A 16,662-nucleotide genomic window follows, 5' to 3' on the forward strand; every position below is an offset into this window, starting at 1 on the left:
GGCTGATGGAATAATGGAGAGGAGTCTGGCACTGGAGGATCACAGGCTGGAAAGGAAGGGTAGGTTACAGCCAGAGAGATGAGAACATTGTGTGGTGCAGAAATCTTCTTCTAGAAAGAAGAGCATCAAAGATTTTTATTTTTGTTTTGTAAAATGCCCTTTGCAGTGGCATGGATGGACCTAGAGATGGTCATACTGAGTGAATTAAGTCAGACAGAGAAAGACAAATATCATAGGCTTATGTGAAATCTAAAGAGGTGGTGCAAATGAGCCTGTTTACAAAACAGAAGTTGAGTCACAGATGTAGAAAAACTTGCGCGGAACTGACATATATACACCACTATATGCAGAATAGACAACGAATAAGAACCTACTGAATAGCACAGAGAACTCTATTCATTCCTCTGTAACAACCCACATGGGAACAGAATCTAAAAAAGAGTGGATACATGTCCATGTATAACTGACTTTGCTGGGTGGCAGAAACTAACATAACACTGTAAATCAACTATACTCTTATTAAAAAAAAAACTTAAGGAAATAAAAAAGCTTTTTAATTAGGGAAGTCACAGGATTAAATCTGCCTGAGAGATCTCTCCAGTGACAGCAGGGCCAGTGTTATTGATGGCAGGAGAGACAACAGGCCATATGAGAGAGGATGAGGACCTGAGATAGAGGAGTGATTGAATGGAAGGAAGGGGCTGGAAGAAACACTGGCCATAGACTGGAGCAGAGATTCTCTGAGGTATCTGGCTTGGGTAACTGTGTAGATGCCCTTGTTCTAAGTATAGACATGAAAGGCTGGGAGAACAAAAACAGGGACCACAGATGATAAGTGTTCAAACCCTTACAGTTGACTATAATCAATTGTTCAATGAGTTCAGTGTAAATTTATTAATATAATAAATTCTTTAAGCTATGGGTTCATAACTCTTCCATTTCAAAAGATAGCCCTGAATAAAAAACATGGCCTTGAATCAAAAGAAGTTGTTTCTCTCTCTGTTTAAAAACAGAGAAGTCCTCCGAAAGTGGTATTGAGCTATATTTAAGAAACCTTGTACAGTTTGTACTAATTTTCAAATTTTTTTTGAAGAAGCTAGGAGCTAGGAAAGGACATGTAAGATCTTCCTGTTCAACTCTCATTTAAGGAATGATATCATCCCAGTCCAGCAGGAGTAAGAATTATGTCCAAAGTTATAAAACTGGTTATTGGCAAAGTCAGAGCCAAAACCCAAGGCCCCTGACCCCAGCACAGGGATCTTACTAGAGTCAGGTATGATCAATTGGAAGAAGGGTCTGACCATGACCCAAACAAGGCTGAATCCCTCCCACAATTGTATCGCTCAGAGAAACAGCATTCGAAATCAGAAAGAAAAGCAAATCTTAACTTGGACTTCAGGTACGTTTTTCAAACACCAGGAAGTCTAAGGTTTAGTTCAAATTTGTGGTTTATGGAACCACATTAATACCTAATGTCTGCCAAATGCTGACACTACCCCATGAAAAGTTAAAAAACATTTAAAAAGCACATCTGATCTTTCTAACATTTTAATTTTCTTTTGGGCCAATTTGAATTCTATCTCAAATGGAGGTGAAGATCAGAAAATAATTATTCTGCATACAAAATTTTAAACACCAAAGTAATCCTTCTCGCTTATACTGTAAAGAATAGGAAGAGGAGGAATTATTTTCAGCATGTCATTCACAGCCCAAAGTTTGAGTTCAGTTTGCAGTAATGAAATTAAGGAACAAATTTTAATCAAATATTTAGAATACTAAAAATCTGATGTTAAGGCACTAGTGGTAAAGAACCCACCTGCCAATGCAGGAGACATAATCCTGGGTCCAGAAGATCCCCTGGATGAGGGCATAGCAACCCACTCCAGTATTCTTGCCTGGAGAAACCCATGGACAGAAGAGCCTGGCAGGCTACAGTCCATGGGGTCACAAAGAGTTGGACACAACTTAAGCGACTTGGCAGATGCACACACAATGTTAGTTATGAATACTGAAAATATCTAAGAAATGTGATCAAGGGTATAATGGAGTTATCATAAGTTGTACAAAAATGTAAGTTAAAGTTATTTAACAACTCATATTGTATAGGTGCTCTGGCCATGAAGGGACTGGGAGAGCCAAGATGGACATCATCATCTTCACAGCCCAGAACATCACTGTGTCCATTCATTCACGTCATGCTACCAGAACACCCAAGACTACAACATAGCAACGTCACTAGTTGTAGCAATAATAGCAAACTAAGCCAAAATACTTAAAACAAGTATGCTTGAATTCACTGTATAGACTATACAATCCACTGGGAATACTGCAGAAGCCATTCTAAGTCAGAGATTTTAAATTATTCTGATAGAACACAAATGACGTATAAAAAGTATGAGTGTTTTTCTAACATTAAAAGAATAGTGTCCCTGCACTTTCTTGAGAAGGCCTCCCAGGTGGCTCAGTGGTAAAGAATCCATCCGTCTGCCAATGTAGGAGACTTGGGTTCGATCCCTGAATCGGGAAGATCCCCTGGAGGAGGAAATGACAACCCACTCCAGTATTCTTGTTGGGAAAATCCATGGACAGAGGAGCCTGGTGGGCTACAGTCTATGGGGTTGCAAAGAGTTGGACATGACTGAGCAACTGAGCATGCACACACTTTCTTGAGAAGAGTGGGTTAGGAGCACTTTGATAAATCAGAGAGCTCTGTGGTATGAGTTGTTTTTTGTGAGGTCAGCAGACCTACTAAAATGTCTGGACATTCCTAGAAAGAAAAACTGAATGTTTCCCTCCTTATCTGGCTGGTGAGTGTTCTCAGCACTTGCAAGAGAACTGTCTGATCAGGAAGGGTATCTCACAGACCCACCCCATTGATTACCACTGCATACAGATCGAGAGATCCTGACCCTGGGTCTTCTTGAGAGCTATCTGAAAAGCAATCTGCCTATCCCTCTAACAGTATAGGAGACCTAGTCTTAGAAAAATTAGCCAGTGTAATTCACCACAAATTCTAAGGGAATTCAAGCTGTGTTATGCTGTGCCTATAGTTAAAGGAGTTTCTAGAGCAGAATCTCTGAACTGATGATTCGATCAGTTTATGAAGACCAAGCTTGCCCAACCTGGCTATCAGTCTGGCTATGCTATGTATGTTTATCATAAGATGGATTGTTTTTCAAAGAAGGATAATAAAGAATAGATATCGCTGGTTTTTTTTTTAAGTCAGCAATTTATGATATTGTAAAATAACTTCTGGGGTTTTCCAATCTATCCACTGCATAATTTATTATTAATGGAACTGTTTCATTTTCATTGTTAACTTTTACCCTGGCAGTTGCTATGTATCAAGTAATGCTAAATTTAACCCAAATAAAAATAGAGATAATGAAGTACAGTCAAAAGAGCACTGATGTGGAAGTCAAGATATCTAGTTTCTAACATAATCACTTAAATAAGAAAATATAATATTGCAAAATATTAAGCATAACAAAATACTGTCTATTACTTCTATAGACAGCAAGCTAGTACATTGGCAAGATTATTTAGTTCCAAAGTAGCTCTATCACCTTTTTATAACTTAAATGAAAAAGACTTAGGCTTATTCAGGAATAATAAAGCTATCCTACTGCCGGGCTTTCCTAGGTGGTGCTAGTGGTAAAGAATCTGCCTGCCAATGGGAGACAAGGATGCGGGTTCGATCTCTGGGTTGGGAAGATTCCCTGGACGAGGATATGGCAACCCACTCCAGTATTCTTATCTGGAGAATCCCATGGACAGAGGAGCCAGGTGGGCTACATTCCATATGAGGTCGCAAAGGGTCAGACATGACTGAAACAGTTTAGCATACACACACATGCATATAACTGCTAAAGAATTACAGAATTTAATTCTAGACATAATTAACAATTGGTTATTATGTTTAAATTTCCTTCGATTGTTACCCTACCACTATGCTTACATAAGAGTATACATAAAATGTGCACTTCTAGTATACAAGATGACATTATTAAGGTGATCTAAAACATAAGTATACCAGTCAGACTGGTGCTGTAGTTCAATTTCACATTAACATTAGCAATGTAAATTTCAATATTGTTTGAATTCAGAATTCTCTCCCAAGTCATAAAATGGGAAGGGCTTGGAGGAAACAGAGGCCCATGCCATGCCTGGGGAAGTGTCACCTTTCAGACACTGAAGATGCCCCAGTGTGAGAGTCAGCACTCTTGAACCTCCCCAGGACTGGTCCTCACTGTGGTAGAACACTCTTCTACATACAGTAGACAGACAGGATGGAGAAGATGGACACAGTTGAAAAACAGGGGTCTGCAGTGTACTATATCCAGGAGGCACCAGAAACAGGCGATGGAGACGAATAGCATCGGGGTGAGTGCTATCACCTGCTCTCTTTATTCTGTTTATCTTCCATTGTTTCAGGTTCTCCACGGAAGCATACGAATGAGGGCTGCAAATGGCTCTATCATTCAGATTTTTCACGGAATTTTGCTGGTCTGAATTGCAGGATATCTCAGAGGAGGAGAAAAACGTGCAAGGGCTCTGGGACTCTTGCATTGAGGGTTATCAACACCCTCAGAGATAAAAGCACAGTTACTCTCTGTAAGTAAGACAAAAACGTGGTAGTCCTAAGAGTTCTCTCATATTTGCTTTTCAGCCCTTGTGTGTGTGTGTGGATCACAATAAACTGTGGAAAATTCTGAAGGAGATGGGAATACCAGACCACCTGACCCACCTCTTGAGAAACCTGTGTGCAGGTCAGGAAGTAACAGTTAGAACAGGACATGGAACAACAGACTGGTTCCAAATAGGAAAAGGAGTACGTCAAGGCTGTATATTGTCACCCTGCTTGTTTAACTTATATGCAGAGTACATCATGAGAAACACTGGGATGGAGGAAGCACAAGCTGGAATCAAGATTGCTGGGAGAAATATCAATAACCTCAGAAATGCAGACAACACCACCCTTATGGCAGAAAGTGAAGAGGAACTAAAAAGCCTCTTGATGAAAGTGAAGGAGGAGAGTGAAAAAGTTGGCTTAAAGCTCAACATTCAGAAAACTAAGATCATGGCATCTGGTCCCATTACTTCATGGCAAATAGATGGGGAGACAGTGGAAACAGTGACAGACTTTATTTTGGGGGGCTCCAAAATCACTGCAGATGGTGATTGCAGCCATGAAATTAAGACTCTTACTCCTTGGAAGGAAAGTTATGACCAACCTGGATAGCATATTTAAAAGCAGAGACATTACTTTGCCAACAAAGGTCCGTCTGGTCAAGGCTATGGTTTTTCCAGTAGCTATGTATGGATGTGAGAGTTGGACTGTCAAGAAAGCTGAGCACCAAAAAATTGATGTTTTTGAACTGTGGTGTTTGCAAAGACTCTTGAGAGTCCCTTGGACTGCAAGGAGATCCAACCAGTCCATCCTAAAGGAGATCAGTCCTGGGTGTTCATTGGAAGGACTGATGTTGAAGCTGAAACTCCAATACTTTGGCCATCTCATGCGAAGAGCTGACTCACTAGAAAAGACCCTGATGTTGGGAGGGATTGGGGGCAGGAGGAGAAGGGGACAACAGAGGAATGAGATGGCTGGATGGCATCTCATGGACTCGATGGACATGAGTTTGGGTGGACTCCGGGAGCTGGTGATGGACAGAGAGGCCTGGCGTGCTGCGATTCATGGGGTTGCAAAGAGTCGGACACGACTGAGCGACTGAACTGAACTGAACTGAACGAAAGGGATTCTCAAAGCTGTTTTTAACATCAAGGAACAGCTGATAGACTCTAGACCCTCTATTCCTCACCACTAGTCACGTAACATGCCTGCTCTCTCTCTCTCTCTCTCTCTCTCACACACACACATAGACACCTTTCCTTCAGTAAAACTTTAAATAGTTCATTTAAAAAAAAGTTAGCCACAAGAGACATTTTGTAAAAATTACCTCCAGGGAGTCACCTTCACAATCTCCTTCCTCCGTGTTTTTCCCCTTCTCTTCAGTAATGGTGTTCACCATTTCAAAAAACCTACAAAGAAAATAGGTATGTAGTCACTCATAATAGCTAACATATTAAATATATGCAAGCACATTTTAAAGTGACTTTAGAGCAAAAACTGGGACCTAGAGGAGTCAGGCAATAAAGGATGAGCTTCAGTGCGAAAAATAAGGTTTTCCAAAAAGAAAACACAGGTTGGTATAATTTGACAGAAATTTCAGACAATGTCTAACACTTCAGATAATAGTAACATGATATGTTACACAATCAGAATGGTAAGGCTAGACAAGGACAGAGAAATGTAAAGAATGTGGACTTGTGTATAAGACCAAGATTGGGAGTATTTACACGATTTGGGACAAACTCAAGAATGAGACTCATTCTTTAACTATAAGTGGGGAATGCATGAAGATGACTTGTAAAGTGCTCAAGGCAGTGCACTCCTCATTAAATATTAACTATTATTTGCTGCTATTATTTTAAATGGGACATAACAGAAACGTCCACCTTCTGAAGTAGTGTCTCTAACTCCTGAGCTGACTCTCTGACAGTGTTGGCCACTACATTTGATCTCAGTTCCTGAAACTTCTGCCTGAGCACCTCAGTATCCTTGTGGGGTCCCCTATACACAGTCTGCAAAATACTGATGTGAACCAGGAATGGCTAACTTTTACGCTTGTGACAGAAGCCACCTCTCTTTTGGTGATAAACATTTTCTTCAGTAACTGTTCTTGTTTTGTTTTCTGGAGATCATTGCAGAGCTTAAAAAAAAAAATTATGGCAAGAAACGGATTTTCCCTCTGCGCACTAGCTGAGTCTGCCCCTCCAGAGGGGATGCTAATGGTTTCTCGTCCAGACATGGAGTAAGGGAGGCGCTCTGAACAGGGGCTGATGATCTCACGGGGAGGTCATGCTGTCAGCCCAAGGAAAGAACAGGCTACTGTGTGGCAAGAAAAGCTTCCTACCACAACTCAGAACTTTTCTGTTATCTCTATACCTATGAAAGCATAGAAAACAAATATACTGGCCTCTGCCCCAGGTCCTGGGCACAGAGATCCTAAAATCCTTGTAATTTTCTGAGTGATAAGAATATGAGGAGCATCTTGTATTCTGATATTTGTCTTAGACCTCATCCCTGATAACAGGGCTCCTAAGACCTTCGTAAGTTCCTCACTGATAGAGAACCAGGAGCATCTTGTGTTCTAATGAGGCGATTCTAAGCGGGCTTCTGGATGATTCCTGGATGGGAACTGATCACCATAAATACCAAAACATGATTAAAAGCCTGGAATTTTCAATCTTACCTCCCATCCTTCAGAGATGGGAGAGAGGCTGGAAGTGGAGTTATTACCTGTTCATGCCTACTTGAGGAATGGGGCTTCCCAGGCAGTTCAGTGGTAAAGAATCTGCTTGTCAATGCAGGAGACACGGGTTTGACCCTAGGTGGGGAAGATCCCCTGGAGGAAATGGCAACCTACGCCAGTACTCTTGTCTGGAAAATCCCATGGACAGAGGAGCCTGGCAGGCTACAGTCCATGGGTTGCAAAGAGTTGGACACAACGGAGCAACTGACCACACGCACACGTGAGGAAGCGTCCACAAAATACCAATAGTAAGGGATTCAGAGAGCTTCCAGGTTGGTGCAAACATTCACACAGGGAGGGAGACCCACCCCAACTCCACAGGGACAGAAGCTCCTGCACTCAGGACCCTCCTAGACCTTCACTTCATCTGGCTGTTCATCTGTATTAGGTCCTTTAATGATCTGGTAAACATTAAGTGCTTTCCTGAGTTATGTGAGCCTCTCTAGCAAATTAATCAAACCCAAGAAGGGTGTCACCAGGACCTCTGAGCTATAACTGGTTCGTCTAAAACACAGGTGATAACCTGGGCTTGCAACTGGCACCGGAAGTCTTACGGGACTGAGCCCTTAGCCTGGGGGATCTCTCTGCCTCCAGGTAGACGGAGTTCAATGGCAGGTGTCACACAGAATTGTTGTGGGGGAAAATCTCCACACATCTGGGGACAAGAAATATCAGAAATGAGGTGTTTTGTGAGGAATAAAGGAGACACACAGAAAAGAAACACAGTAAGGAAGAATTGGGGTTTTCCCTATATAGGAAGGAAAACAATTTTTTTCTTATACAGTGCTTTTTTTTTTTTAATCCATCCATCCAACAAATACTCATCGAGTGTCTAATGGAATAAAACACTGTTCTGGCCTTTGGAAACATGACAATGAGCAAAATAGGTAATGCCCATTTTATTTTGTTTTTTAATACATGCGCTGAAGGACAAAGGACTCAGTGCCCAAGAGAACAGCACCCAGGGACCTTATTTAATTAATTAATTTTACATTTTGGCCGTGCAGCATGTGGGATCTTAGTTCCCCGACCAGGGGTCGAACTCACACCCCCTACAGTGGAAGTGCAGAGTCTTAACCACTGGACCACCAGGGAAGTCCCCGACAATGTCCATTTTGGAGTTGGGAGCCTCTCTCTGGAGTTTGCTTGTGACGCTAAGTTCTTCACTCTTCCTTTCTTTATGACTTCCTCCAAGAAATACATACATTTCTTGGAGGTTAATGACATGGAAAAAAAAGATCCCAAACCTGATCAGAATGACAGTATGCTCTGATGAAGATGACAGATCTTGATGAGTTAAAGACACAAGTAAATTTAACCAAAAGGAAGAAGAACGTGAAAGACCTAAACAAATTCTAAAGATCTGGGGTAAAGATTTCCATCAGCTACTCACACAAAATTTTCTAACATGAACATTCTAAGTAGAAAATAATACTTCTGGTGGGATGGGAGCACAGGTAATTTTTAGATGCTTGGATTCTGGAGTTGCACGTGCCTCGTTCAAATCCCAAATTTTATGCTTTTTGGCTATACATGATTATAGGCTAGTTAAACTCTCCAGTTCAGTTCAGTTGCTCAGTCGTATTTGACTCTTTGTAACCCCATGGACTGCAGCATGCCAGGCTTCCCTGTCCATCACCAACTCCTGGAGCTTGCTCAAACTCATGTCCATCAGGTCGGTGATGCCATCCAACCATCTCATTCTCTGTCGTCCCCTTTGCCTCCTGCCTTCAATCTTTCCCAGTATCAGGGTCTTTTCTAATGAGTCAGGTGGCCAAATTATTGGAGCTTCATCTTCAGCATCAGTCCTTCCAATGAATATTCAGGACTGGTTTCCTTTAGGATTGACTGGTTTGGTCTCCTTGCAGTCTAAGAGACTCTCAAGAGTGTTCTCTAACCACACAGTTCAAAAGCATAAACTCTCCAAGACTCTACTTTTTTCTTTAACTCTTTTCAACAAAACTATTAATGTTACCTACCTAATAAAGTTTATTTGAAGATTAAAATAGATATAGGCCTATAAGATTTATATAGTACTCCATAAATCTTAGCTATAATTATCATTGAAATAAATGAATAGCCTTGAGAATTCAAGTGTAAGTAGAAAAGTCAACCATACATGTGCTAGGAATTTTTTCTTATTTCCAAGTCTTTTTTACTGTACGTTTTACAATAGTAAAGATAAAACTTTAGCTAAGAATCATAAACTAAGCATACATATTTTTGGTACAAAGATAAAAAGATTGAGTGTATATTGTAGCTAGTATATCAATCATTTATAATGGGGTCAAATCGTGATTATTTGAATAAGAAAAACTCCCAACAAAATTTTCAGTCCAAGCCGGCTTTTCCTGCACTTTGGTGTCCCCACTGTAACTCACTTCTACTTGTTTAGTTGCTAAGTCACATTCAGTTCTTTGCGACGCCATGGACTGTAGCCAGTCAGGCTCCTCTGTCCATGGGATTTCCCTGGCAAGGATACTGGAGTGGGTTGCCATTTCCTTCTCCAGGGCATGTTCCTGACCCAGGGATCAAACCCACATCTCCTGCCTGCCAGGTGGATCCTGCACTGCTGAGCCCCCTTGGAAGACCCACTCATTTCTACAGGTCCCCACAATTAGGGACCGGGAAGAACTCAGTTATTAGCCCAAAAGAAATATACCCAAGGAGGTTAACACAAACATACAAAGCAGTTCATAGATTTATGGATTATCTTTTATTGGTGTAAATCAGATCACTGGTTTTTAACTCAATTTGGTCCTCCACCTAAAAATCCAATATAATTAGTCCAGGGTGCAGCTCAAGCACTTTCTAGCGCCCACCCGTTGACTCTAACATGAACCAGAGTTAGGAGTCACTGTTGTAGATAATGGTGAGAATTTCATTCAAGAATGAAAATTTTGGTAATCATAGAATACATGAGCTCTTTAAAAATGAGACCTAAGACTTGGCAATTAACTGGTAAATTTGGTTCAAGTTTTGTCTGTGGAAAAGTAAGTTATGACTAAGAAAAAGGTTGATTTATTAAAGAGAGGTCCCAAATTTCTCAGTTAAACAAGCCACATAATTATAAAATACCAACCCAAATGAAATATTTATATAAGCACATGGCCATGAATTCTCTACAGGAGCTACATGTTCATTCACTAATTAAAAATAATGATCAGGTAAGAACAGTCCTTTTCACGCATCAACAATGACTAATACGTACTTTTTACAGTGAAGTTCTGTACAGAAATAGATTTGGAAATCGTCAGAATTGTGAAGCACATACAGAAAACAGCACCGTTCTTCAAATTTAGAAATACTGAAACAAACAAAAGAGAATTATTCACAGTAATCTCAATACCTTCCATGAATTGTGATGAAAAAGGAATGCTTTTCTATTCAGTCCCAAGTATGATATCAATGCTGTTTATACCAAAATGTTATAAATAGCACTTCAAAAGTGACATTCCCTGTACCACAGTGCTAAAATTATTTAATATTCTGAGAATTGTCTTCCTACTTGTATCTACAGATAAGCCTGCTCAGGGTGCTTCAGGCACATAACCTACATGTCCTACAACTTAGCGTGGGGACCAGGTCTTGCCTGTTGTAGCGCTAAATTGTGCACTGGGAAGAAAAACACACATATCAACTGGCTTACGGACCCTGATGATTCTGGTTCTATAAGATCTGTTGAACAATAAAATTCTTCCAAAGCTAGGAAGGCAATGTGTGGAGGCAGTAAAAGCAGCTCATTACCGTAGACAGCATACAGGAGTGAAGAAATATGAAATAGCACTTGGTTTGGACTCAGCAAGTTGTTTAGTTTACAGCAATTGAAACAATTTTGAGTTTACAGTCAGGCCATGCTCCTTTATGCCCAGGGTTGGCAAATATTTTCTGTAATGAGCCAGAGAGTAAATATATCAAGGTTTGCAGGCCAAACTACTCAGTTTTGCTGTTGGAGCAGCCTTAGGCAATACACAATGAATGGATATGGCTGAGTTCCAATAAAACTTTATTTACAAAAACAGGCAGCAGGTCATATTTGGTCTGTGGGCTATTGTTCTCCAATCCCTATTTTATGCCTTTGCATCTGCTGTTCCTTCCATTTGGAATGCACATCATTTTTCACTTCTTGCAGCAATTCTATTCATCATTGAAGGCCCAGCTTAGACCTTACTCCATCTTACTTCGCTGCTTCTACCTGAAACAGAAAGATTTCCTCTTGTCTCTCTGGTCTTTGAACATACTTCTGCTAATTTCACACTGTACTGTCATTAGCTTTTAAATGTCTATTGGCCTGCTGGGTTGTGAGTGCTTCAAGGGAAGAGTTCAGGTCTTAGTCATTTTTGTATCCTTAGCAGAACAGGACTCAACATTTGACAAATAGCTGGCGTTCAATAAATGCCAAATGAGCTGATGCAAGATAAACTGCTGACAGCTGGATTTTTTTCTATAGTTTGTCTTCTATTTATAGAGGAGGAGGCCAAGAAAAGTTAGATCTCTTTGAAGCCACGCACTGGAACTCAAGTTTCTCAACACACAAGTCGGCAGGAGCCACAAATAATCATTCCAAGTTGATACCGTCAGTCACAACAAAGGCTGTGGAGTGATGCCATACCTCGTTAGAGAAAATTAACTCATTGGAAAATAAATATGACAAAGAGAAATTTATATTTACCATACTTTCCTAGATGGATGGCTTAAAAAAGGCAGCAATAAACAGTGTCTTGCTAATGACTGGTCTTAAAAATTAAATATTAGGAGAGTAATGCTTTATCTGAAAAGGCATGGACTGGAAAAATATATAATGAGTCAGTCTGGCCTGTCTCTGTTCACATCATTCACAAGGTAACAGGTGGTTTTGCCAGGCAAACTCCAATTATCAGTGACTCAGACAACTCCACCAGTTCATGCTCCAACAAAACCAATTACCATTATGCCAAAAGCAACAAAGTATTGCATAACTGGTCTGCAGGATTTTTATTTATATGGGACAAACAGAAGTAAATGCAACTAATTTGGTTTGAAATGGGCAAGAGTTGGTTTCTCATAAACTTCTGTAAACACTTAACCACGGGCTCTTGACTCTGAAAAAGTCTCATTTCTAAATGCCAGGCATGGGCATTATGATGGCAATGTCCAAACTGAAGGAAGCCACAGTAACCTCAAGAACATGTGATGAACAAACATCTCAGGAAAAGTCATTTAAAAATGAATTCCTATAATCTCACCATGGTAGTATTAGCTAGAGGACCCAATCCAGTAGATGGTACATGTGTTTTCAATACATCTAAAGAGAGAGTAGTTACTGGTATATCAAAAAAACCCCAGAAAAATCATCCTCTAACATAAACCATCAGCTCCCCCAGCTGGAGGGGACCTCCAACAGCTTGCTTCTCTCCTTACCTTGACTCTGGTCCACAATCACACTTATCTCTCGGTCACCGTATTTTAAGTAGGTGACAAGTTACAGAGTCCATGAAGCTTTTGTTGCAAATCTTTTTGTAACGAAGATAGTGAGTCTGCAGAAGGCTGAGCATTTTCATCAACAGGAGGGTGCTTGAAGTTCTTGGCGTTTTTAAATCATGACTATGAGTCCTATTCAAGACATTCAGGCTCTAGAAAAATGTTTTCTAAGTAAACGAAACGAAGAAGACTTACCTCACACCCCTGACAGAAGAAGCACTGAAATTCCACTCGTGTATACCTTTCTAGAACACAAGGACAGAACAACAACAACAAAGGCTGAGTCATCCAAATGGAAATAACATAACAGTAATTTAATTATTTATAATATACTCAGAGTAATTTTTCCCAGCCCATAATTCTGCAAGGACAAACGATCCAGACGGAAACTGTAGTTCATTTTCAAGGCACAAGGGTGATGTTTACTGTACTTAATAATTTCTGTACTCCAATAAAACAGCTTCCAAGAGAATCTAGGAGAATTAGTCTCATTAAATTCTAAAACTTGACTTTTAGCAGATTAACCCATTAACTGTTGTGCCTTTCCTCTTTAGAGTAAAAAAACCCCTGATCAAAATAATTTAATTACTACAGTTGAGTGATATTTCTTTTCTGAGAAAGAAAAACATTAATTTGAACAAAATCTCTGCAAGGTTTTAAAGATAATTACTTCTGAATTATCTTTAGTTATACTTTCTAACTAAAATGGTGCTTTTATTTCTTCAGAAAATAGCACAGCAAGTAGGTATGTGTATGTGTGGTTAGTCGCTCAGTCATGTCTGACTCTGCAGCCCCATGGACTTAGCCCGCCAGGCCCCTCTGTCCATGGAATTCTCCAGGCCAGAACAGTGGAGTGGGTAGCCATGCCTTCCTCCAGGAGATCTTCCCAACCCAGGGATCGAACCCAGGTCTCCCACATTGCAGGCGGGTTCTTTATAGTCTGAACCACCAGGGAAGCCCATGTATGTGTAAAGACACATGTATACAGTGTCCATCGTTGCTATAAAGTGTGACCTAATTTATGCAAAATTCAATATGCTAATAAAGTTTGAGCATAAGAAATTTGATGACCATTTGATAAGCATGAATGATTTGCAGGGCCAAGATGAAAACTAAATGTGGGAATTTATTTCCTGAGTTTATTACTAAAGCTGAGTTAAAATCAGTATTAAATTCATATGTATCAAAATTAAATAAATGACAAGATAGATGGCATTCCCTATAAAGATATAAAATATAAAAATATTTTATATTTCCTATAAAAATATTATTGTCAACAATATAGAAGTAACAACATAAATATTTTTATGGAAATAAAGCAGTTGATATATGTGTCTAAATTTATCAAGTACTATACTGTAGTCAATTCTGATTGCAATCCAATTCTGTAAATGTAAAAGAACCAGAGAAACAAGTTCTTACCCACCCACTTAAAATACTGCCAGAGGCTGAGGTCTTGGCTGGGCTAGTGAAGTGAGTAACGAAGCCTGAGACTCTAAGGTGGTCCAGAACTTTCCTTTGGGCCAAAGCAACTTGAAGAGTCACAATTTATCTCCACAACACCTGGTCCTCTGCTAGGACCGTGCATCTTAAAAACAGATCCTCTCAAACTCAGAGCTGATGTACTAAAAAACTACTTTCAGTGCACATCAGTCGGGTAACGGGGATATGACCTGAGTTAACACAGAGCAAATGTTGCTATATGTGAGGTCCAGAGTGGGAGGGGACCACAGAAAGGTACTCCTGGAACTCCGCTTTCTTAACCAGAGTACAGAGGGACTTAAATTAAAATAGCAGCCTGCAGCTTCAGCTGGTAATTTGGAAAGTGGCTTCTAAATCCTGCTGGCCTCAGGTGACCTTCTAAAAATATGTGAGCCAAGAGCTGCAGCTGTTACCTGCACACTCCTTGCACACAATGCAGCCTTATCCTCGGAGCCTGCAACTGAGCTGCTTTCTGAGGCCAAGCCCGGATCACGAGGGGGGCGCTCAGCACGGAGCCGGCTGAGCAGGGTGTCAACCTGCGATGGGACACAGCCACTGCCGAGCACCGACCAGACAGCTCTGGTAAAATCTATCCTCCATCAGCCCCGTTCTGGGAGCAGCCAAAGAGAGATTTCCCAGATTGCCCGGGCTGGTTCTGTAGGAAAGAAGTAGAGCATTTCCAGAATGTTAGGTTCCTGGAAGGCCCTGAGTGCTGCCAGGGAATGTTCCATTTCGGTGGTGCAAAGCCTAGGGCCCGAGATGGGAGTGATGTGGGATGAGGAGTCCTCTCTCCTCACCTCCTTTGCTACGGGGACTCACCACACAGAGGCGCCGGTGAGCCATAAAGCCAACAGGTGAGGTAAACGTTTCCTGGCTCCTCTGGGAGTCTGGGGAAAGGGGCAGAGCAGAGGCCGTGCTGGAGTGATAATTAATTCCCCAAAGCCCCAAACCAACACTCAACCTGATCTGCACAAGCACCATTTTCTTGGAAATGGTTAGCCTCAGATGCTGTGCCCCAGCTAGGGCAAGGCTGAAGACAAAGTGTCAATACTGAGATAACACGGCAGCTTCCCTGGTGATCAGCTGGTAAGGAATCTGCCTGCAATGTGGGAGACCTGGGTTCGATCCCTGGGTTGGGAAGATCCCCTGGAGAAGGGTAAGGCTACTCCAGTTTTCTGGCCTGGAGAACTGTCCATGGGGCTGCAAAGATCGGACACGAATGAGTGACTTTTTTCTTTGTTTACCACGGCAGCAATTCTACTGTGGCAGACGCTGTTGGTTCCCCAGGCGACAGCCATTCCCTTCCGTCTTTGCTAAGAAAAAGCGTTTGTTGGTCCGGTGCAGGTGGCAATGTTTAGAGATGGTGAAACAGATTCCCTAAATTAGCCATGGTAAACCCATTTCCCTTGCTGGTGATTGGTTTAGGCATGGACACATGATGTAACTTTTGGTCCCGGGGAAAGGCCCTGACCTCCTTTGCATGCTATCTGTATGGAGTGATGCTTGGTGCTGCTATTTAAGACCATGAGAGAAAAAACAAGAGCACATAGAGAAGCCAGCCAGAAATCTGACACTGCTAAGCCACTGAAAGTAGCCCCCAATGACCCACCTCAGAAGTTCTTGTAATAGGAGACAATGTTTCCTTATTATTTAAGCGATTTTTAGTTGGGAGTTTTGTAGTCAAAAACTTCCTTGATTGGTGAGAGCATCATATTATCAAAATATAGAACCTAGGGTAAATACATCCCCCTAATATGTTTCCTGGGTCTCCTCTGAGTGGCCACTGGTCGGAGCTGGACTAAGGGAAGCGGGGTGACACTTACTTCTCCACTGGGACCCTGCACCAGATAGACCAGAAATTCTTAGCTTCAAATTTCAAAGGACGGGAATTCTAAATAACAATGATTTTAAATATCTTGCAAATAACTTCTCTCTTCCACAATCTAGGTTTTTCTTTCATGTACACATGCAGACTTTCTTCAAGCACTAATTTTTTAAAGCAGCAACCAGGAAGAACTGTTAAAAGACTGGGACTTCAATTAATTTGTCCCTGACCACAGGGTCCCTAACTCTTGGGACTTGGTATAATGATCTTAAAGTTTTGAAAGTAGCAATATAAATTATACACTAGCTCATAAAACTATTCACCCCACATTTTAGAATGAAAGGACTGGGAGAGGGAGTAAAGGAATAAATATAATCAACAAAAAGCAACACTATGTTGTTCTACTTTTAAAGGAAAAATTTAAACATTTTATGACACCCTTCCAAGAAAAATCTACTTCTTATTTACCATTAAAACCTATTAAACCTGTTGCTTATTTGATTTAATTATAGCTATTACAGT

General features: G+C 40.9%; 1 protein-coding gene across 1 annotated transcript in view; it reads right to left on the bottom strand.

Moving 5' to 3' along the window:
• MAP3K5 (mitogen-activated protein kinase kinase kinase 5) overlaps positions 1-16,662 on the bottom strand; it is a 213,252-nt gene that overhangs the window by 63,574 nt on the left and 133,016 nt on the right. Inside the window, exons 12-14 of the mRNA XM_043456974.1 lie at positions 13,029-13,078; positions 10,585-10,680; positions 5,958-6,039 (exon numbers count right to left, since the gene is read on the bottom strand). Of these exons, the coding sequence (XP_043312909.1) occupies positions 5,958-6,039; positions 10,585-10,680; positions 13,029-13,078 (228 nt within the window). The remainder of the gene's footprint in view (positions 1-5,957; positions 6,040-10,584; positions 10,681-13,028; positions 13,079-16,662) is intronic.

This window comes from Cervus canadensis, chromosome 33 (assembly GCF_019320065.1).
Source record: "Cervus canadensis isolate Bull #8, Minnesota chromosome 33, ASM1932006v1, whole genome shotgun sequence".
In the NCBI taxonomy this organism is placed as follows: Eukaryota; Metazoa; Chordata; class Mammalia; order Artiodactyla; family Cervidae; genus Cervus; species Cervus canadensis.